The 22647-nt window shown below is 43.4% G+C and overlaps 1 protein-coding gene across 1 annotated transcript in view; it reads right to left on the bottom strand.

Moving 5' to 3' along the window:
- oatx (organic anion transporter X) overlaps positions 1-22647 on the bottom strand; it is a 33326-nt gene that overhangs the window by 5983 nt on the left and 4696 nt on the right. Inside the window, exons 2-8 of the mRNA XM_073824563.1 lie at positions 13767-13870; positions 10031-10185; positions 8517-8685; positions 6363-6486; positions 6158-6273; positions 4561-4775; positions 3902-4010 (exon numbers count right to left, since the gene is read on the bottom strand). Of these exons, the coding sequence (XP_073680664.1) occupies positions 3902-4010; positions 4561-4775; positions 6158-6273; positions 6363-6486; positions 8517-8685; positions 10031-10185; positions 13767-13870 (992 nt within the window). The remainder of the gene's footprint in view (positions 1-3901; positions 4011-4560; positions 4776-6157; positions 6274-6362; positions 6487-8516; positions 8686-10030; positions 10186-13766; positions 13871-22647) is intronic.

Genomic DNA, 22647 nt, shown 5'->3' on the forward strand with positions numbered 1-22647 from the left:
AAGCGGCGTGGGGTTGTGTTGACGGCGCAGACCGAACATCCTTGGACGTACCGTTCCACTTCCCTGCTCATGTTGGGCCACCAATATTTCTGCTGGAGGAGCGAGAGGGTTCGCCTGCTGCCAGGATGTCCTGAGCCGGGGGACGTGTGCGTACTATCCAACAGAAGGGGTCTGAGACGGCTTGGGACATAGACACGACCCGGGGGAAGCTCCGGTGGTGCAGGTTCCTCGAAGGTGGCGGCCCGTATATCTTCATCCAGCTGCCATAGTATGGGTGCGAGAAAGACAGATGGGGGTAGAATTGGATCAGGATCGTCAGAGGTAGGTTCAGGTGAGTGCATACGTGATAGGGCGTCTGCTTTGGTGTTTTTATGGCCGGGTTGGTAAGTAATGTTGAAATTGAATCGGGCAAAGAATAATGACCAGCGAGCTTGGCGGGCATTTAGTCTCTTGGCGTGCTGAATGTACTGGAGGTTCTTGTGGTCGGTTATTACGGTGAAGGGGAACTGGGCTCCTTCCAACCAGTGCCGCCACTCTTCGAGGGCGAGCTTTATGGCCAGCAGTTCGCGGTCTCCAATTCCATAATTCTGCTCAGCTGGGGTGAGTTTTTTGGAATAGTACGCACACGGATGGAGGGATCGGGGTTCATCAGACCACTGGGACAGCACAGCTCCTACGCCCACGTCCGCCGCATCTACCTCCACCACGAAGGGCCTTGAAGGGTCGGGGTGCTTGAGGATGGGAGCGGTGGTGAACATTAGCTTTAGACGGTCGAAGGCTTGCTGAGCCTCTGGAGTCCACTGTAGTACCCGGCGTCCTCCCTTTAAGAGGGAAGTGAGTGGAGCCGATAGGAGGCTATAGTTCTTTATAAAGCGTCGGTAGAAGTTAGCGAAGCCTAAGAAACGCTGAAGCTCCTTCACCGTCTTGGGCTCCGCCCACTTGGCCACTGCGTCCACCTTGCCGGCTTCCATGCGAACTCCCTCCGCAGTGATCACGTATCCGAGAAAGGAGATGGAGGGCTGATGGAATTCACATTTTTCTAATTTTAGATAGAGTTGGTACTCACGGAGGCGTTGGAGAACCTGACGGACGTGGTCTTGATGTTCTTTGAGGTTACGTGAGTAAATGAGGATATCGTCAATGTAGATGATTACGAATCGATGGAGGTAGTCGCGGAAGATTTCGTTCATGAAATTCTGAAATACGGAAGGACTGTTAGCCAGGCCATAGGGCATCACCTGATATTCATAGTGACCGGTGGGGGTGATGAAGGCGGTCTTCCACTCATCTCCTTCTCGGATACGGATCAGGTTGTATGCACTGCGGAGGTCGAGTTTGGTGAAGACGCGGGCTTCCCGTAGTTCCTCCAAGGCAGCTGGCACTAGAGGAAGTGGATAGGCGAATTTCACCGTGGCGTCGTTGAGCACCCGGTAGTCTATGCAAGGTCTGAGCCCACCATCCTTCTTGGGGACGAAGAAGAAACTGGATGCTGCTGGGGACGTGGAAGGTCTGATGAACCCCTGTTGGAGAGCCTCCTGGATGTAATTCTCCATGGCTTCCTGCTCAGGACGTGAGAGGGGGTAGATCTTCCCGTGGGGTAGTTTGGCGCCTGGCAGCAGGTCGATACTACAGTCCCAGGGCCGGTGCGGTGGTAGTTGTGTGGCCCGTTCCTTGCTGAAGACATCGGTGAAAGACTGATAGACGGGGGGAATGGCGGTGGCGGATTGAGTGGCAGGGCTCTCTATGGTGGTGGCGTGCAGAGGGATAGGACGGTATGGAGACTCTGCATCTGACGAGGAAGGACGGTAGCCGTGGTCCTCACACGTCTTGCCCCACTCCAGGACTTCTCCTGTGCTCCAATCTATGCGGGGTTGGTGCTTAATGAGCCATGGTCTGCCCAGGATGACATCCACGTTGGCTCGCGGGAGTACCAGGAGGGTCAGATGTTCACGGTGGTTGTGTTGGGAGACGAGGGTCACTTTTCTGGTCCGGCGAGATATCTTACCATCGCCCAATGGTGAGTTTTGGATTGTGGTAATTTGGTATGTGACCTCATTTTGAACGGTGGGAATTCGATGTTTAGCAATGAAGTGTGATGAAACAAAATTGCCAGCCGCTCCGGAATCCACGAGCACATGGATGGGGAGAGTACGAGAGTTTACTATTAGTTCAGCGGTAATATGGGGTAAGAGAGACATGGTCGGAGTAATAGATACGGTACTCACCATTGGACGAGGCGGGCGGACTGGACAGGCACTGATGAAGTGAGAGGCTTCTCCACAATATAGGCACAGACGATTATTAATTCGTCGTTTCCTCTCCGCAGGATCCAGGCGATAGGAGTCAGTAATCATAGGCTCTTCCGTATCTCGTTGGGGTGACGGTGTTCGGAGTGGAGGGAAGCTGGGTACAGACTTTGTAGAAGGACACGCTGAGAGATGTTGAGAAATGCCTACTGCCTTCTTAATAAAGGTTTCCAGCGGCACGTTGTCATCGTAAATAACCATATGCTTGCGGATCTGGGGTTTAAGCCCCTTACGGTAGGCTGCTAGGAGAGCTACTTGGTTCCAACCACTGGTGGCCGCTAGGGAGCGGAAGCGCAGGGTGTATTCATGGATATTGGACGCACCTTGATTCAGAGTGATCAGTTCGTCGTGCACGGAAAGGGGAGTGAGCGCAGCTCCAAACACGTCCTTGAAGTGGGCAACGAAAGCATTATAGGAGATTAAAGCGTCGCTCCGTGAATTCCAGAGTGCGTCTGCCCATTGGAGTGCCTGCCCAGTGAGGAGGGAAATCATAAAAGATATTTTAGAAATTTCGTTAGGAAACTGGTGTGCGTTGGCTTCAATATAGAGGGAACTTTGCAGGAGGAAACCATTGCAACCACCCGGGTCTCCGGAATAACTCATGGGGCGAGAGAGGGGCGTGTTGGAAATCGTCGTTGGAGCAGCAGGTAGAGATTGACGAAGGACGTTTACCATATCCGCAAATGGATCGGGGGTGTCTTCGGTGATAGCGGCGCTCGCCTCCATGAGTGACGCGGTGAGTTAATATTTTAGGGCTGGTATCCTGTCACGACCACACACAAAGGGAGAAGGTGAGTATCTTTCAAGGTATTTATTAACAAACGTGCACAGTTCAACACACGTGCAATCAGGTGAGTAAAGGTCTCTGTGGTCTAATCTTCAAACAAACACAACAGGTGAGTTCAAGTTCATAAGGATCATAGCGTTAGCAATAGTCACTTCCCTCTAACACGATTCACGTGTTTCACAGGAGAACATCAGAGCAATCCACGAGGAGCACAGGAGAACATCGGAAGAATCCACGAGGAGCACAGGAGAGATAACAGGAGGGGGAGAAGATCCACAGAGAAGCATCCATGCAACTTCGATACCAGCCGGTGAGTGAGTGGCAGAGGTAGGTATATAAAGGGTGTGGTGATTGCTGGTGCAGGTGACGGTGATTAGTATTCTGGTGATGGTTCACGGGTGTGCTGTGGTGGTGATTGGCTGGTTGGTGGAGGATCGTGGTGATTGGGGCTGAGGGAACGTGCAGAGGGTGTGACAGCTTACCCCATTGGCAGATTATTTTGCTTGTTTCAAGCAAAAATGCACTTAATTTTGATTTGTTTTTTCTGAAACAAGACTTTTTTTTTTACTTGTCTACAAAATCCTTCTTGATTTAAGAATTTTTAGATATTTTGGCTGGAAACAAGACAAAAAAAATCTATGAAAAGCATTTTTTTGCAGTGCCCCGAAAATACAATTACATTAATTTTACAACCACTTGGCATAAATCATGATCAGAATGCTATATTTGATCAATATTTTTTGCCAGTGGTATACTTTGCCCTGTAATTACTGCTTTGTATCATGAAATATAGTTTGTAAATTCTGACCTGATGACAGTAGGGTAAAGCTCTCCAGTATAAAGATAGATGCAAGTAAAGGACGCTGACGTGAAGCCCTTTCCGAGTACAGCGAGCACTGTCCTTGTGACCTGCAAATCTGCAACAACAAACAGTACAAATCAGTAACTAAGACACATTATCCTGAACCTCAAAACAAGATAAAAGAGTATTTTTTTAATATCATCTAAAAGCTGAATAAGCTTTCCTTTGATGTACAGTTTGTTAGGATAGGACAATATTTGGCTGTGATACAACTTTGTGAAAATTTGGAATCTAAGGGTGCAAAAAAATCTAAATATTGAGAAAATTGCCTTTAAAGTTGTCCAAATGAAGTTCTTGGCAATGCATATTAATTAAGTTTTGATATATTTATGGTAGGAAATGTACAAAATATCTTCATGGAACATGATCTTTACTTATTATCATAAGGATTTTTGGCATTAAAGAAAAATCTATAAATTTGTTCCTTTTCAGTATATGACTTTTTGCCAAATTATATTTGAGTTTTTGTACTTCTATTTATATTATTATATTGTGTGCTCTATAGAGGCCAATCAGTTTCATGGCATTAGGTGATTAGCCGTTGCATTAGGTGGAGGATTGTGGACGATGACAGCATCATAACAAAGACATGGTCATTGGCTTACCTTTAGGAACAAAAATGTTGGCAAATATTACAGACGCTGACATGAGAAGACATGTGCCTTGAGTCACCCGTCGGCCCAGAAAGCTCAGCATCACAAGAGCCGCCAGTTTAGCTGGAAAATCTACCACTCCAAAGATGATCTGCATCAGATAGATGTTCACCCCGAACTTCTGCAGGTCCATGGCCAGACCGTAATATGCAAAACTAGTGGAAAACCTGTTGGGAAGAGCAATCGAGTACGGGTTTATTTATATGTGCATAACACAGCCATGCATCTTAAATAATTTTGCAAATGCAAAAAATGCATTTATTACTTTTATTAGATTTTTTGTCTTGTTTCCAGCCAAAATTTATAAAAAAAATCTTAAATCAAGAAGGATTTTCTAGATTAATAACAATTATTGTCTTGTTTTAAGAAAAAAAAAAAAAGTCAAAATTAAGTGCATTTTTTTCTTGAAACAAACAAAATAATCTACCAATGGGGTAAGAAAAATAATCTTGTTTTCTGTTTTTTTTCTTACCCCATTGGCAGATTATTTTGCTTGTTGGTTCTAAGCAAAAACTCACCTCATTTTGACTTGTTTTTTGAAAACAAGACAATAATTTTTACTTGTCTAGAAAATAATTCTTAATTTTAATTTAAGAATTGTTAGACATTTTGACTTCACAAGACAAAAAATCTAAGTAAGAAAAGCAATTTTGCAGTGAGGCCTACTATTACCTAATTTGTTGATGCTGAATTCATCACATAAGTTTTTTTTTTTTTTTCACAAAATAAGCTTCATCAGCTTTAAAAAAAAAAGCAGACAAAAATGTTGTTTTTAATTAAAAATGATACAGAATAATTTAACTTGCAAAGTGCATACACTGCAGAAAATGCTTTTCTCACTTTGATTTTTTGTCTTGTTTCCAGCCAAAATATCTCAATTCTTAAATCAAGTAGTATGTTCTAGACAAGTAAAAATTGTCTTGTTTTCAGAAGAAATAAATTAAAATTAAGTGAGTTTTTGCTTGAAACAAGTTAAATAATCTGCCAATAGGTTAAGCAAAAAAAAAAAAAAAATTTTCAAATAAAAATGTTTTCAAACAGAAAACAAGATTTTAGCTTTTTTTTAAAGCAAAACCCACATATGTTTGACTTGTTTCTGAAAAGAAGACAATAATTTTCTAATGTCTAAAAAATCCTTCTTGATTTAAGAATTTGTAGATATTTTGGCTGAAAACAAGACAAAAAAACGTAGGAAAAGCATTTTTTTGCAGTGCAGATTATTGAAAAGGAGTGGAAATAGGTTCAAAATACTCAATTTTATGTCTAAAAGCTTTACATAAACTAAATACAATTTTATATTTATAAATGAGCTTTTTTGATGATAATGTGGCCATACAAGACTTCTTCACTGCACAAATAGTTGTCAAAAGCAAAAATGCTGCAAAATGCTTGTGGAAAAGTGTGATTTGCTCAAGCAAAAACAGGCACTGTTTTTGAAATCAGAACCTCCAAATTAGTGAAAATAAGAATTAAGAAATAATTCTCGGACCGTAACCACATCCAGATTTCTTGCAGAGTACAGACAGAAACAGGACAAAGTAATTCTCACCAGACGACCATAAGGCACATGGATATCCTCCTAAGGGTTGGTGTTTTTATTAGATCAAACACAGTATAAACTCTCTTACTGGACTGAACCTCTTTCTGCATTTGTGACTCCAGCACCTAAACATGAAAAGGTACATTACCATTAAAACGAAGTGCATAAGACACAGATATGAAAAGTGAAATGTTGCTTTAGGCTGATGTGAAACCTCTAAAGTGATCTTCTCTGTCATCTCGGGCTTGCCGTTGATTTTAGCCACACGGTGGAGATGCTTTAGTGCTTCTTTCGAGCGGCCGTTCAGCACCAGCCAGCGAGCGGATTCAGAGTACCACCTTTCACATGGAGACATTTTTGTACTTGTTATTAAATGTACTGCATTCGTTTTTACTTTCACATCACATATGGGACCCTGGACCACAAAACCAGTCATATGGAAAAAAACTTTGACACTGAGATTTGCATTTGAATAAAATGGTTTGTAAGAGTAGGGCAATATTTGGCTGAGATACAACTATTTGAAAATCTGGAATCTGAGGGTGCAAAAAAAAAGTTCTTAGCAATGCATATTGCTAATTAAAAATTAAGTTTTAATATATTTATGGTGGGAAATGTACAAAATATCTTCATGGAACTTGATCTTTATTTAACATCCTTATGATTTTTGGCATATCATTTTGATCCATTTCAGTATGCGACTTTTTGCCAAATCGTCTTACTTTGGAAGGAATAATTTGTTCTTATACTTATATATTATATAATTGGCATAATACGATTTTTAGCATAAAAAAAATCAATAATTTTGACCCATATAATGTATTTTTGGCTATTGCTACAAATATACCTGTGCTACTTACATGGTTTTGTGGTCCAGGGTCAGACATGATCTATACAGGTTTAACCCTCTGGTTTGATGTTGCCGGTCAAAAATGATTTAAAAAAATCATAAAAATGATTTTTTATTGAAGAAATAAATGACTAGTGTGCTTTAAAGTTTAATCAGGAAGTTTGCTTTTAAATGCTTTTATTTTGTACAATATTGCAAAAAGTCACACTTGTGGTGTTCCCGGGTCAAATATGACCGGACTCCAAACAATTGCTTATAAATCTCTCATTATGTTTTATTATCACTAAATATTGGATTCAATCTTTTTATCAACTTGTTTTCTTTCATTTAGGACTGGTTTTGTGTTTCTATTTGCATCTGATTAATTGTACGCCTCATTTATCTGAGAGTAGGCACCTCATTTTTTAAGTGTAAAAAAGCATGAATAATTTTCACAATATGAGAAAAAAAATGTGCCTTGTTTATCACACTAGTGTGCTTTAATGTTTAATCAGGAAGTTTGTTTTTAAATGCTTTTATTTTGTACAAAATTGCGAAAAGTCAGACTTGTGGTGTTTTGGGTCAAAAATGACCGGACTCCAAACAATTGCTTATAAATCTCAAATTTTTCTATATTATCACCAAATATTGGATTTATTTATTTTTTGTCAACTTGTTTTCTTTTATTTAGGACTGGTTGTGTGTTTCTATTTGGATCTGATTAATTGTAAGCCTCATTAATCCAAAAGCAGGCACCTCATTTTTGAGTTAAAAAAAAACCATTATAAATAATTTTCACAATATGAGATAAAATGTATTAAAATTTGCATTGTTTAATCTGGAAGTTTGCTTTTAAATGCTTTAATTTTGTACAAAATTGGACAAAGTTACACTTGTCAAAGTGTCGGTCATTGAAAGTGAATGGGGAAGAATGAAAGTACGAGAAGTATGACTTTTTGCAATTTTGTAAAAAAACAAAAACAAATTATAAGCAAACTTTCTCGTTAAACATTAAAGCACACTGGTGTGATAAACAGTGCACATTTTTATACTTTTTTGTTCAATATTGTAAAAATTATTCATAAAAAATATTTTTTTTACTCAAAAAACAAGGTACCTACTCTCAGATAAATATAGGATTAATCAGATGCAAATAGAAACACAAAACCAGTCCTAAATGAAAGAAAACAAGTTGACAAAAAGATTGAATCCAATATTTGGTGATAATATAGCAAAATGGCAGATTTATAAGCAATTGTTTGGAGTCCGGTCATTTTTGACACTGTACAAAAACCAATGCAATAAATTGTTTCTAGATTCACATTTATCTGTTTTGGTTAAACTGAATGCTCACTCAATATTCCACTTTGAAAGTCTCATGAAATGTACAGCATAATATAATTTTCATAAAATATTTTTTCCAATGAGCCTGAATTGTTTAAATCACTGATATGCACCTGGCATCAGTGGCATACATCAGTAATATGTCATGATTTACATTTTATTCAGCACCAAAGAGTGATCTGAATAATCTCTTACCAGCTGTAGAAGAAGAAGATAAAGAAAGGAATACAGACTGCCACGTGTATTTTACGCCAGTCCTTCAGACTGTATGCCACTCCAGCTAGAATCATCTGACCAAACGTGAAGAAGAAAGATGAGATGGTGCCCACCAGAGTCCGAGCTTTAGTAGGAATCCACTCCACCTCTATAAAAACAAAAACATTTCAAGTCACATTCATTTATATAGCGCTGATGCTACTGTTTAAAAGCAGTTAAGTTCTGTTCTCATCTAAGAATGATTTTAAACATACCTTCAGATTTTTAAAAAATTAAAATGACTTACAGTAGAGGTCAAAATGCATGTTATTTTGCATTTAGCACTGATCTAAATGGTGAATATTTCACATAAAAGACATTTAGTCCACAAGAGAAAATATTATTTTAATTTATAAAAATGACCCTGTTCAAAAGTTTATATAGGCTACTGTATTGATCCACAGCTGTGTTGTTTTGTTTAGTGATAGTTGTTCATGAGTCCCTTGTTTGTCCTTTGTACGTAAACTGTCTGCTGTTCTTCAGAAAAATCCTTCAGGTCCCACAAATTCTGTTTTTTTATTATTATTTTTTGTGTGTGTGTGTGTGTATTTGAACCCTTTCCAACAATGGCTGTATGATTTTGAGATCCGTCTTTTCACACTGAGGACAACTGAGGGACTCATATGCAACTATTACAGAAGGTTCAAACACTCACTGATGCTCCAGAAGGAAAAAACATGCATTAAGAGCCGGGGGTGAAAACTTTTGAACCTAATGAAGATGTGTACATTTTTCTTATTTTTCCTAATACTGATACTTTTTCATTTAGTACTGGCCTTCAGAAGCAACAGATGATACTTACATGTTTCCCAGAAGACAAAATAAGTCACATTTACCCTGATCTGCAAATTCCAAAAGTTTTCACCACCGGTTATACATGGCTTTTACTTCAGGAGCATCAGTGAGTGTTTGAACCCTCTGTAATGAGTCCCTCAGTTGTCAAAAGACGGATCTCAAAATCACACAGTCATTGTTGGAAAGGGTTCAAATACACAAAAATGCTGGAAAACCAAAGAATTTGTGGGAGCTGAAGGATTTTTCTGAAGAACAGCAGACAGTTTAACTGTTCAGGACAAATAAGGGACTCATGAACAACAATCACTAAACAAAAAACACAGCTGTGGGTCATTCAGGTGACAACACAGTATTAAGAATCAAGTGTACAATATATAAACTTTTTTATTTCTATAAATTCAAATATTCTCCTGTGGACTATATGTAAACATCTTTTATGTGAAATATCTTATTCAGGTCAGTACTAAATAAAAAATAACATGCATTTTGTATGATCCCTCTTATTTTGGTCAAATACTTAACAATTTGCAGATTCTGCAAGGTGTATGTAAACGTTTGACCTCAACTCAAATTGACTTTAAAAGTAATTTTTCATATGGATTTCCATTGTATTTTTTCCTATGGAAATCATTTTAAAGAGAGTGGAGAGAGACACTCACTGAGTGAGACAGAATTGAGAATGACTCCGGACACGGCCATTCCTGTCAGGAATCTGAGGATGCAGTAAACCACGTAAGACGGAGAGAGAGCCGTGAACGTGCCTAAGACAGCGAGCTGAAAATACGACCAGAGCAGCATGGCCTTTCGCCCAAACCTACAGGAGAATAAAGAGTAAAGAACTGATTCTGAAACCTCCTTCACCGATTCACTGCAAAAAATTCTATGCAAATCTGCAATGAATAAATGTTAAATAATACAGATATCCTTAATGTATTTAATCCCATTTTATTAACTGATGTCTTTGCTGCCGCCTTTCGATGATCCAGTTCATCCATACTAATAAGCAAAAATCACTCAAGATAATCTAACATTTGTTTTCCTTTGTTTTATTGCGGAAGAGTTGACATTTCTTCTGCGAACTACTGTACAGACGTCAATTTACTTTTCTCTAAGTCTGAGGCTTTTGCTGTAAAAACGCTTTTACATTTGACAAAAATAGAACTTTATATATTGAAAACAAACAAGCAAACCCTGCCCAGATCTCAAAAGTAACACACTACTTTTCATAAAAAGTAACTAAGTAATGTAATTAGTTACTTTTTTAGGGAGTAACTCAATATAATGGATTACTTTTAAAAGTAACTTTCCCCAACACTGCTTATTTTAGATAAGTTTAGATACCTAAACTTAACAACTACCTTTCTAGTTAACAATAAGCAGCAAATTAGGAGTTTTTGAGGCAAAAGTCACAGTAAGAGTTAGTTAATAATGAGAATTGGTCTCAAAACGGTGTGTTTTTATTATTATGATTTGTTTTAAATTAGAATTTGGTAATATTAGAGTAATTACCAGTGTGTTGCATGATCTGGTATATCTGGATTATGGCTTATGTTGTCACACCCCCGGACTTTCTTGTTGGTTTTTCCCATTTTCCCCCGCAGTTCTGGGTGTTTTTGGTTTCTCCCTTATTGTCTGCACCTGTGTTTGTAATTAGTCTGTCTATTTAAGGTGTGTGTTTTCCCAGTACTCTTGTCGGTCTTTAATGTTATATGGATGTTTTCCCCTGGTGTTCCTGTGTCTGCCTGTATTCCGTTGGATTTATTAAATATACGTCTTTTATTTACGTCGTTGTTCGTGTGTTCCTGCCTGCATCGTGACAGAAAGACTGACCGAAACAGTTTTTTTTTTTTTTTTTTTGCGTATTCCACCCCGTTTTGTTTATCATTCAGTTTTTCAGTCTTTTTGTTTCCGTAGTGTTTTCCCCCATGGATTCCTTCCTCCTTCCTGAATTCATCCTCCTCCTTCTATGACGCTAGCCTCAACGCGTCGTGCAGAGCGCCGTCGTCCGAGGATGGCCCTCGAGCGGATTTCGCCGCATTTGTGGAGTGGACACTGGCGAGAAACAGACCCGCGTTCCCCGCCTGTTTCAAGGAGCATCTCGCCAGTGCCACTCCGGACCCAGAGCCCAGCCAGCCACCCCGACCCGCGGATTATGAGCCCTTCACAGATGGAAAGCCCGAGCCCGGAGCGACAGCAGTATGGAGTGCCGACGGGGTCAAAACTGCTGATCAGGTGCGTGAGCCGGCCATTACATCCGTGACGGTGGAGTGCTTCGTGGAGCAAGAGAGGGCTGTAGAGAGCCCCGTCCACTGCACCGCCACTGGGGGTGAGCAAGAGCACTCTGGGGACTTAATTGACTGTTTCACGGAAATACCCAGCTGCCTGGATTTCCCTCCCACCCTCCCTCTTCTGCCTAAGCTTGAATCTCCGCTGGTTCCGCCCAGCCATCCAGAGTCACCGCTGGTTCCGCCCAGCCTTCCTGAATCCCCGTTGTCTGCTGTTTGTCCCCTTGCTCACCCTCAGCCCACCATCTGTGCGGTGGGTTCGCCGCGGGTCTGCCAATCTCCATCAGTGTCATGGCTGGAGGATCCCTCACCATCGCCTCCAGCCTCAGAGTCCTGGACTCCGCCTCGGCCCTCCGACCCTGCGGCTCCACCCCGGCTCTCTGCTCCCTCATCTCCGCTGTCGCCCGTCGGTCCACCAGCTCCACCGGGCTCCATCGTCCCTCCGGCTCCGCCCTGGTCAGTCGTCGCCCCACCTTCGCCTCTGGACTATACTCCTCCGGCTGTGCCTCGTCGCTCCGTCCCACCAGCTCGTTGGACCTCCTCCCTCCCGCGGGCACAGCCTCGGCCCTCTGTCGCTCCGGCTCCGCCGCGGACCTCCGGATCTCCATCTCCGCCTTGGTCGCCAGAGCCTTGGGTTCCGCCTTGGCCCTCCGGATCCGCGGTGTCACCCAAGATCTTCGGCTTTCCGTCTCCGCATCGGGCTCTCCCACCACCTGCTCCGCCTCCGTCGGTCAGCCCCATGGAGTCGTCAGCCTCTCCTCCACCATGGCTCCTCCCTCCATCGGCTCCACCTTGGAACTCCATCATGGCTGAGTTCTGGGTCCCACCTGGCTCCTCCTGCTCCAGCCCCTTCCTGTCACCTCCTTGGCTCCTCCCTCCATCACCACCCTGGACTCCATCTTGTGTCCTCCTCCCGGGAGTCCGTCCTCCACCTAAGCCCCCTCCTAAGACTTTGTACTGATTCCTTTTGTCTGTTTGTCGGCACGAGGACGTGCCTTCCGGGAGGGGGAGGTAATGTCACACCCCCGGACTTTCTTGTTGGTTTTTCCCATTTTTCCCCCGCAGTTCTGAGTGTTTTTGGTTTCTCCCTTATTGTCTGCACCTGTGTTTGTAATTAGTCTGTCTATTTAAGGTGTGTGTTTTCCCAGTACTCTTGTCGGTCTTTAATCTTATATGGATGTTTTCCCCTGGTGTTCCTGTGTCTGCCTGTATTCCGTTGGATTTATTAAATATACGTCTTTTATTTACGTCGTTGTTCGTGTGTTCCTGCCTGCATCGTGACATGCATTATTTGCTTTAATTATAAAACTTAGTTGTTCTCTTTTGGACGCATGAAAAAAGAATATAGTTACTGACTGACTATTAGTGAAGTACCACAATCGACTCAGTGCTACATAATATGTTAATCAGTGTCTTGTCAACTTGGTGTTTATATGAAAACATGTGACTGATTAACAACATGAACTAGTCTCTAAAAGGTTGCATGTTCTAATCAGGCATACAGCAATCCGAGAGCCATCACCATACACTCCTAAAAATAAAGGTGCTTTAAAAGGTTATTCACAGCGAAGCCGTAGAAGAACCATTTTTGGTTCCACAAAGAACCATTCAGTCACAGGTTTATTGAAGAACCATCTTTTTCTTAACTTTTTATAATCTGAAGAACCACAGAGAACCTTTTGTGAAACAGAAAGGCTCTTCAGGTGTTAAAGGTTCTTTATGGAACCATTTAGACAAAAGGTGCTTCTTCTATGGCACCTTTATTTTTTTTGAGTGTATATGCCTATGAAAAAGTGCCTTAAGCACTGTTAGTGTACACTTGAATGACCATTGTTTAAGAATCTTGTTATTGTCTGAAAAAGCATCATATGTGAATGTTTTGTGTAATCCCTGCAGAAAAAAACAGCATATGCTGGTTAGGTAGGTTTTGGCGCTGGGATGCTGGTCCTTTGCTGGTTTATGTTGGTCATGTTGCTGGTCAAGGACCAGCATAAACCAGCAAATGGCCAGCATAAACCAGCTATAAAACCAGCATCCCAGCATCAAAACCTACCTAACCAGCATATGCTGTTTTTTTCAGCAGAGATGACAGCAGAAACAGATGCTTTACCTGTCAGATAACGCTCCAAATATGATGGCACCTGTCAGCACTCCTCCCATGTAAATAGTCTGGCTCATCTGTTTGAGAGGACGGCGGGTGCAAACCAAATCCCACTGTGAAATATCAGAGAAAAGCATTACTGCAAAACTTGTTCCCATAGTGGACAGCAGGCAAAAAGGAAGGCAACCCAACATTGAAACGTAATGAAATATTTGAGAAAGGTAAATGCATTTGCTAATTAACCATGTGTAATTCTTTAGAACTTGTGCATAAAGAGAAGCCAGCTCATAAACATCCACTTGTTACGGTTGCGTGCTGGACGAACGAGACGAGATACACAATAAACACTATTTTTAATATACTCTTTCAGCTGAACAGGCAGGAATATCCAAACACACATAAACATCAAACAACGAATAAAGACTGACAGAGGACTCAAGAAACAAAGAGACTTATAAAGGGGAACTAATCATTAAACACAGGTGACAGGGATTGCAGGATAATAAGTGTTACATCAGGCCAGCAGAGGGAGCCTTGCCCATCACTGACTATTGCTGCTCCCTCTATCTGTCAAATAAAGCTTGCATTTGGATCTACCTCTTACCGCCTCTGTAACAGAATACTTCGCATCAGCCGGATCCAGCGGCTTTGTTCCACCACCAGCACCAACATGGACCCAGTCATCCGTTTCGCCCTCACCACTCAAGGTAATCGCTCCCTCGAGGACCACATCAAAGACTTTCTGGATATTATTCAGTTTTCTACTTTCCCGGATTGTGCATTGATAGATTTATTTTCACATGGACTAAATGAACCACTACGCACCATGCTTATACTAAGTGGTCCTCGAGGGTCGCTTGTGGAATTTTTGGACTTTACTTTATTGCTCACTGGCTCCTCATTCACTGTGGGCGCTGTTGAGGAGTCAGTTGAGAAAATTCCAATCACAGCCGACTGTCACAAGCCTCATGTCAGGTCTATCTGCCCTGAGCCACAGCACAAGATGTCTGCTAGCCCAGAGCCACAGTGTAAGACGTCTGCTAAGCCAGCGCCCGCTAACGTCACATCTGCCAAGTCAGAGCCCGTTCACATCACGTAAATCAAACCACAGCCTTTGAACGTCATGTCTTCAGCTCCTGAGTCTGCACCCATCCTGGCCGCCATCACAACTACTGTTCCTGCAAAGAAAAGTCACATCATAGCTGCCGTTCCTGCAAAATATGATCAAGTCACAGCTGCCGTTCCTGCTAATTCTGGTCACATAATGGCTGAGGTTCCTGAGTCAAGTCACGCAGCACTTCCATGAGTCAAGTCAAGCAGCACTCCCTGAATCAAGTCAAGACACAACTTCACATCCTGGGTCAAGCCAAGATGCCGCTTTACATCCTGAGTCAGGCCAAGACACCATACCACACCCTAAGTCAGGTCAAGACACTACAGTAATCCCAGAGACACATCAAGACACAGCAGTACCTCCTCAGTCACGCCAAGCCACTGCCGTTCCAGTTAAGTCAAACCAAGTTGCAGCAAGGTCAAGCCAAGCCACAGCTGTTCCCTCAAAGCAAAGTCAAGTCACAGCTGCTTCTCCAATGTCAAGCCAAGCCGCAGCTGCTCCCTCGAAGCCAAGTCAAGTTGCAGCTGCTCGCCCAACATCAAGTCAAGTCACAGTCATCCCTTCAGGGCCAAGTCAAGTCACAGCTGTCCCCTCAAGGTCAAGTCAAGTCACAACTGCTCCCTCAAAGTCATGTCATGTCACAGCTGTTCCACTGAAACCAAGTCAAGTCACAGTTGTTCCTTCAAGGTCAAGCAAGGTGACACGTTCGCCCAAGCGTCCCGAGCCAAGTCACGTCTCGCCCAAGCGTCCCGAGCCAAGTCACGTCTCGCCTAAGCGTCCCGAGCCAAGTCACGCCTTGTCCACACACTGTGCTCCAGAGGCCTCATCTGCCTACGAGTTTGATCCGGAAGCCTCGTCTGTCCACGAACTTGCTGCGCCCATGCCTCTTATCAAGGTGGCGTCCATAGAGGAATTCCCTGCTCTGCCTGCACCGCCTAGGCTCCCTGTCGTCCCTGTTACGGCTATGGAGGCCATTCCTGAAGTTCCTGTCATCCCTGTTACGGTTATGGAGGCCGTTCCTGAAGTCCTGTCTGCCCTGTAACGGCTATGGAGGCCGTTCCTGAAGTCCCTGTCTGCCTTGTTACGGCCATGGAGGGTGTATGTGAACTATTTATGCCTCCCTGGTGGGCTCCTACTCAGTCTGCACCATCCTGGTGGGCCACTGCTCCCTCTGCTCCGCCCTGGCAGGTTTCTGCTCCACTGTGGAGGATTTCGGTCTGGCTCTGGTGGTCATCTGCTCCGCCGTGGATACCCTCGCTCCCACACGTCTCACTGTGGGGGGCCTCAGCTCCCCCTGATCTGCCGGTCCTGCCTCAGCCTCTAGGTCCTCCACCACCACATGGTCCTGGCCTTCCTTCGTTCCCCTGCTCCACCTCTGCTCCACCCCCCCCCCCCACGCCCCCCAGGACTGTTTTGCCAAGACTTTTGGGAGCGTCTGGAAGCCGCTCTTTTGGTTGGGGGGGGGGGCTAACTATGTTACAACAGGCAAGCAGAGGGAGCCTTGCCCCTCACTGACTGTTGCTGCTCCCTCTGCTGCTTCGCTGGTTACTTCCTGTTTGTCAGCCATTTAAGCAAGCCCATGCCATACACACACCGCAAAGTATTGTTTTGCTCTTGCGGACTCTACCAAGCGTTTTCCTTGTTTCATTTCCCTGTTTTGTAGTCATAGTCAGTCATAATCTTAGTCTTAGTCATAGTTTTGCCTTGTTTCATTGTCTTCTTTATTTTGCCACTCTGGACCGCTCACCTGGATTTTTACTGGATTACTCTTTTGTCTCGCCCTGGACATTCCTGTTTGCTGGTATTGAACCATGCCTGTTTGACCACGATCTATCAAATAAAGCTTGCATTTGGATCTACCTCTTACCGCCTCTGTAACAATAAGGGCTAAACCAAATGACAGGGGAGACAATGGGAGAAACCAAGTGAACAGACATGAATGTGACATTACTGAAGCTCCTTTTATATGTGCTACATATAGAGGTGGACACTCTTGCGACTCATAATTACCAGAAACTGAGAAAAATAATAATTGCAACATCGTAAATAATGATAGCGGCATGAACATTTAGTTTCATATTATTTAACAAAATATAAATTAAATGCAGAGCCTGGTAATCTCACAGGAACCTCAATAGAGTGTTTTTACGACATATGATCAGTCGGCCATATTGGAAGCTTTTAACCTAAGCAATTATAGGGGAGAGTGGGGACGGCTGCAACACTTTTTGCATGTCCTTTAGTTTCTCAGAGACTGTTTGTATTAGAAAGCCGAAATTTTAATACAATAAAGCCGCAACTGTCAGCTACTCACCCATATTGCTGCAACATGTGAACATATTATAATATGCGTACACTTTATACTTAAATAGACAAAGTGAAATGTTGCAACCATCCCCACAATAGGTGACGGTTGCAACATTCAATAAAATGTAATGAAATCATTCTTAAATATAATTTTGCAATTTCTTTATTTTATTTGTTCACAGTCACGGTCTTCAATAAGGTAAATTGGCTGTAAAAAAATAAAGAATAGTAAATTAAAAACATTGTTAAGTAACAAGTAGATTTTTTTACCTATTCACTTAAAAAAAGGAGAGATACCTAACTATTAAAGGGGTTATAATTATCATTATAAAATTACAATTATGTAATGTTATGACAAGCTTTTAAATCAATATTGTGGTAAGGGACAGCATGTTGGGATGGTTGCAACAGTGTGTCCCTACAGTGATAGCCATGATAAAAATTGGTATATTAGCTTGACAACATATCATTGGCACACGCTAGCTATGCCTATTAGAAACTAAAAACGCACAGATTAAAATGTTTTGTTTTTACAATTCGTCACACAAACAACTTAGACACTATGACCAAAAATCTAAACTTTACAAAAATTACTTTTTTACCAAGAAAATTATTTTGGGTAGAAGGAATGATCACATGGGACTGATTTCTTCCAGGGAGTATGAGGGGGCAATAAAGCATGTGCAGTATGAATATTATCACTGTATCTTATTCCTGCTTGAAGAAATAAGCAATGTTGCAACTGCCCCCAATCTCCCCTACTGAACCGAACAAAACTTGCAAATTTTGTTGAATATTGCTGGTGAAAATGGTCAATTACTGTCATGTTTTGGGCTTTACTAATCGGTTGGACAAGGAAAAACATTTGGAGTACTCCTAAAAATGATAACAAATCAAGGAGAAGAGTGCAAAAAACTGTCTGAGGTACACACTGCAAAACTTCTTACTTAGATTTTTTGTCTTGTTTCCAGCCAAAAATATTTAAAACTTATTGCTTTCAGAAAAAACAAGTCAAAATGAAGTGAGTTTTTGCTTAGAACAAGCTAAATAATCTGCCAATGGGGTAAGCAAAAAAAATCATATTTCAATCTGAAAACGAGATTATTTTTCTTACCCCATTGGCAGATTATTTTGCTTATTTCAAGCAAAAACGCACTTAATTTTTTATTTTTTTTCTGAAAACAAGACCATCATTTTTACTCATCTTGAAAATCCTTCTTGATTTAAGAATTTTTTTGATATTTTTGCTGGAAACAAGAATAAAAAAATCTAAGTAAGAAAATTATTTTTTGCAGTTCAAAAGGCATTTGTGGTTGGCCAAACTGAAGCTTGGGCAAGAATCTTGACAACTTTGTGTTTGTTCTTATCATTTCCACCCAGGTAGGTGAAATATTAGGCTGATATGTTAATTAATACTGCTCTTATGTACACTATATTGCCAAAAGTATTGGGACATCCCCTTTTAATGATATTCTAGGTGATTGTGTGCTTCTAATTTTACAGCAACAGTTTTGACAGAACCCTCTTCAATTCTAATTCACTGCAAAAAATGCTTTTCTTTCTTAGATTTTTTTGTCTTGATCCAGCCAAAATATCTAAAAATTCTTAAATCAGGAAGGATTTTCTAGAGAAGTAAAAATTTGTGTCTTGTTTTTAGTAAAAACAAGTCAAAATTAAGTGAGTTTTTGCTTAAAACAAGCAAAATAATCTGCCAATGGGGTAAGAAAATTAATCTAGTTGTCTGCTTGAAATAAGATTTTTTTTTCTTACCCCATTGGCAGATTATTTTGCTTGTTTTAAGAAAAAACTCACTTAATTTTGACTTGTTTTTACTAAGAACAAGACACAAATTTTTACTTGTCTAGAAAATTCTTCCTGATTCAAGAATTTGTAGATATTTTGGCTGGAAACTGTCACACCCTCTGCACGTTCCCTCAGCCCCAATCACCACGATCCTCCACCAACCAGCCAATCACCACCACAGCACACCCGTGAACCATCACCAGAATACTAATCACCGTCACCTGCACCAGCAATCACCACACCCTTTATATACCTACCTCTGCCACTCACTCATCGGCTGGTATCGAAGTTGCATGGATGCTTCTCTGTGGATCTTCTCTCCCTCCTGTTGTCTCTCCTGTGCTCCTCGTGGATTCTTCCGATGTTCTCCTGTGCTCCTCGTGGATTGCTCTGATGTTCTCCTGTGATACACGTTAATCGTGTTAAAGGGAAGTGACTATTGCTAACGCTATGATCCTTATGAACTTGAACTCACCTGTTGTGTTTGTTTGAAGATTTGACCACAGAGACCTTATTTCACCCGATTGCACGTGTGTTGTACTGTGCACGTTTGTTAATAAATACCTTGAAAGATACTCACCTTCTCCCTTTGTGTGTGGTCGTGACAGGATACCAGCCCAAAAGTAATAACACACCACGTCACTCATGGAGGCGAGCGCCGCTATCACAGAAGATACCCCCGACTCCTTTTCGGATATGGTAAACGTCCTTCGTCAATCTCTACCGGCTGCTCCAACGACGATTTCCAACACGCCCCTCTCTCGCCCCATGAACTATTCCGGAGACCCGGGTGGTTGCAATGGTTTCCTCCTGCAATGTTCCCTCTATATCGAAGCCAACGCACACCAGTTTCCAAACGAAAGTTCTAAAATATATTTTATGATTTCCCTCCTCACGGGGCAGGCACTTCAATGGGCGGATGCACTCTGGAATTCACGGAGCGATGCATTAATCTCCTATAATGCTTTCGTTGCCCACTTCAAGGACGTGTTTGGAGCTGCTCTCACTCCCCTTTCCGTGCACGACGAACTGATTACTCTGAATCAAGGTACGTCCAATATTCATGATTACACCCTGCGCTTCCGCTCTCTAGCGGCCACCAGTGGTTGGAACCAAGTCGCTCTCCTAGCAGCCTACCGTAAGGGGCTTAAACCCCAGATCCGCAAGCATATGGTCATTTACGATGACGACGTACCGCTGGAAACCTTTATTAAGAAGGCAGTAGGCATTTCTCAACATCTCTCAGCGTGTCCTTCTACAAAGTCTGTACCCAGCTTCCCTCCACTCCGAACATCGTCACCCCAACGAGATGCGGAAGAGCCTATGATTACTGACTCCTATCGCCTGGATCCCGCGGAGAGGAAACGACGAATTAATAATCGTCTATGCCTATATTGTGGAGAAGCCTCTCACTTCATCAGTGCCTGTCCAGTCCGCCCGCCTCGTCCAATGGTGAGTACCGTATCTATTACTCCGGCCAAGTCTCTCTTACCCCATATTACCGCTGAACTAATAGTAAACTCTCGCACTCTCCCCATCTATGTGCTCGTGGATTCCGGAGCGGCTGGCAATTTTGTTTCATCACACTTCATTGCTAAACATCGAATTCCCACCGTTCAAAATGAGGTCACCTACCAAATTACCACAATCCAAAACTCACCATTGGGCGATGGTAAGATATCTCGCCGGACCAGAAAAGTGACCCTCGTCTCCCAACACAACCACCGGGAACATCTGACCCTCCTAGTACTCCCGCGAGCCAACGTGGATGTCATCCTGGGCAGACCATGGCTCATTAAGCACCAACCCCGCATAGATTGGAGCACAGGAGAGGTCCTGGAGTGGGGCGCAACGTGTGAGGACCACGGCTACCATCCTTCCTCGTCAGATACAGAGTCTCCATACCGTCCTATCCCTCTGCACGCCACCACCATAGAGAGCCCTGCCACTCAATCCGCCACCGCCATTCCCCCCGTCTATCAGTCTTTCACCGATGTCTTCAGCAAGGAACGGGCCACACAACTACCACCGCACCGGCCCTGGGACTGTAGTATCGACCTGCTGCCAGGCGCCAAACTACCCCACGGGAAGATCTACCCCCTCTCACGTCCTGAGCAGGAAGCCATGGAGAATTACATCCAGGAGGCTCTCCAACAGGGGTTCATCAGACCTTCCACGTCCCCAGCAGCATCCAGTTTCTTCTTCGTCCCCAAGAAGGATGGTGGGCTCAGACCTTGCATTGACTACCGGGTGCTCAACGACGCCACGGTGAAATTCGCCTATCCACTTCCTCTAGTGCCAGCTGCCTTGGAGGAACTACGGGAAGCCCGTGTCTTCACCAAACTCGACCTCCGCAGTGCATACAACCTGATCCGTATCCGAGAAGGAGATGAGTGGAAGACCGCCTTCATCACCCCCACCGGTCACTATGAATATCAGGTGATGCCCTATGGCCTGGCTAACAGTCCTTCCGTATTTCAGAATTTCATGAACGAAATCTTCCGCGACTACCTCCATCGATTCGTAATCATCTACATTGACGATATCCTCATTTACTCACGTAACCTAAAAGAACATCAAGACCACGTCCGTCAGGTTCTCCAACGCCTCCGTGAGTACCAACTCTATCTAAAATTAGAAAAATGTGAATTCCATCAGCCCACCATCTCCTTTCTCGGATACGTGATCACTGCGGAGGGAGTTCACATGGAAGCCGGCAAGGTGGACGCAGTGGCCAAGTGGGCGGAGCCCAGGACGGTGAAGGAGCTTCAGCGTTTCTTAGGCTTCGCTAACTTCTACCGACGCTTTATAAAGAACTATAGCCTCCTATCGGCTCCACTCACTTCCCTCTTAAAGGGAGGTCGCCGGGTACTACAGTGGACTCCAGAGGCTCAGCAAGCCTTCGACCGTCTAAAGCTAATGTTCACCACCGCTCCCATCCTCAAGCACCCCGACCCTTCAAGGCCCTTCGTGGTGGAGGTAGATGCGGCGGACGTGGGCGTAGGAGCCGTGCTGTCCCAGTGGTCTGATGAACCCCGATCCCTCCATCCGTGTGCGTACTATTCCAAAAAACTCACCCCAGCTGAGCAGAATTATGGAATTGGAGACCGCGAACTGCTGGCCATAAAGCTCGCCCTCGAAGAGTGGCGGCACTGGTTGGAAGGAGCCCAGTTCCCCTTCACCGTAATAACCGACCACAAGAACCTCCAGTACATTCAGAACGCCAAGAGACTAAATGCCCGCCAAGCTCGCTGGTCATTATTCTTTGCCCGATTCAATTTCCACATTACTTACCAACCCGGCCACAAAAACACCAAAGCAGACGCCCTATCACGTATGCACTCACCTGAACCTACCTCTGACGATCCTGATCCAATTCTACCCCCATCTGTCTTTCTCGCACCCATACTATGGCAGCTGGATGAAGATATACGGGCCGCCACCTTCGAGGAACCTGCACCACCGGAGCTTCCCCCGGGTCGTGTCTATGTCCCAAGCCGTCTCAGACCCCTTCTGCTGGATAGTACGCACACGTCCCCCGGCTCAGGACATCCTGGCAGCAGGCGAACCCTCTCGCTCCTCCAGCAGAAATATTGGTGGCCCAACATGAGCAGGGAAGTGGAACGGTACGTCCAAGGATGTTCGGTCTGCGCCGTCAACACAACC

Source organism: Garra rufa, chromosome 19 (assembly GCF_049309525.1).
Source record: "Garra rufa chromosome 19, GarRuf1.0, whole genome shotgun sequence".
NCBI classification, from domain to species: domain Eukaryota; kingdom Metazoa; phylum Chordata; class Actinopteri; order Cypriniformes; family Cyprinidae; genus Garra; species Garra rufa.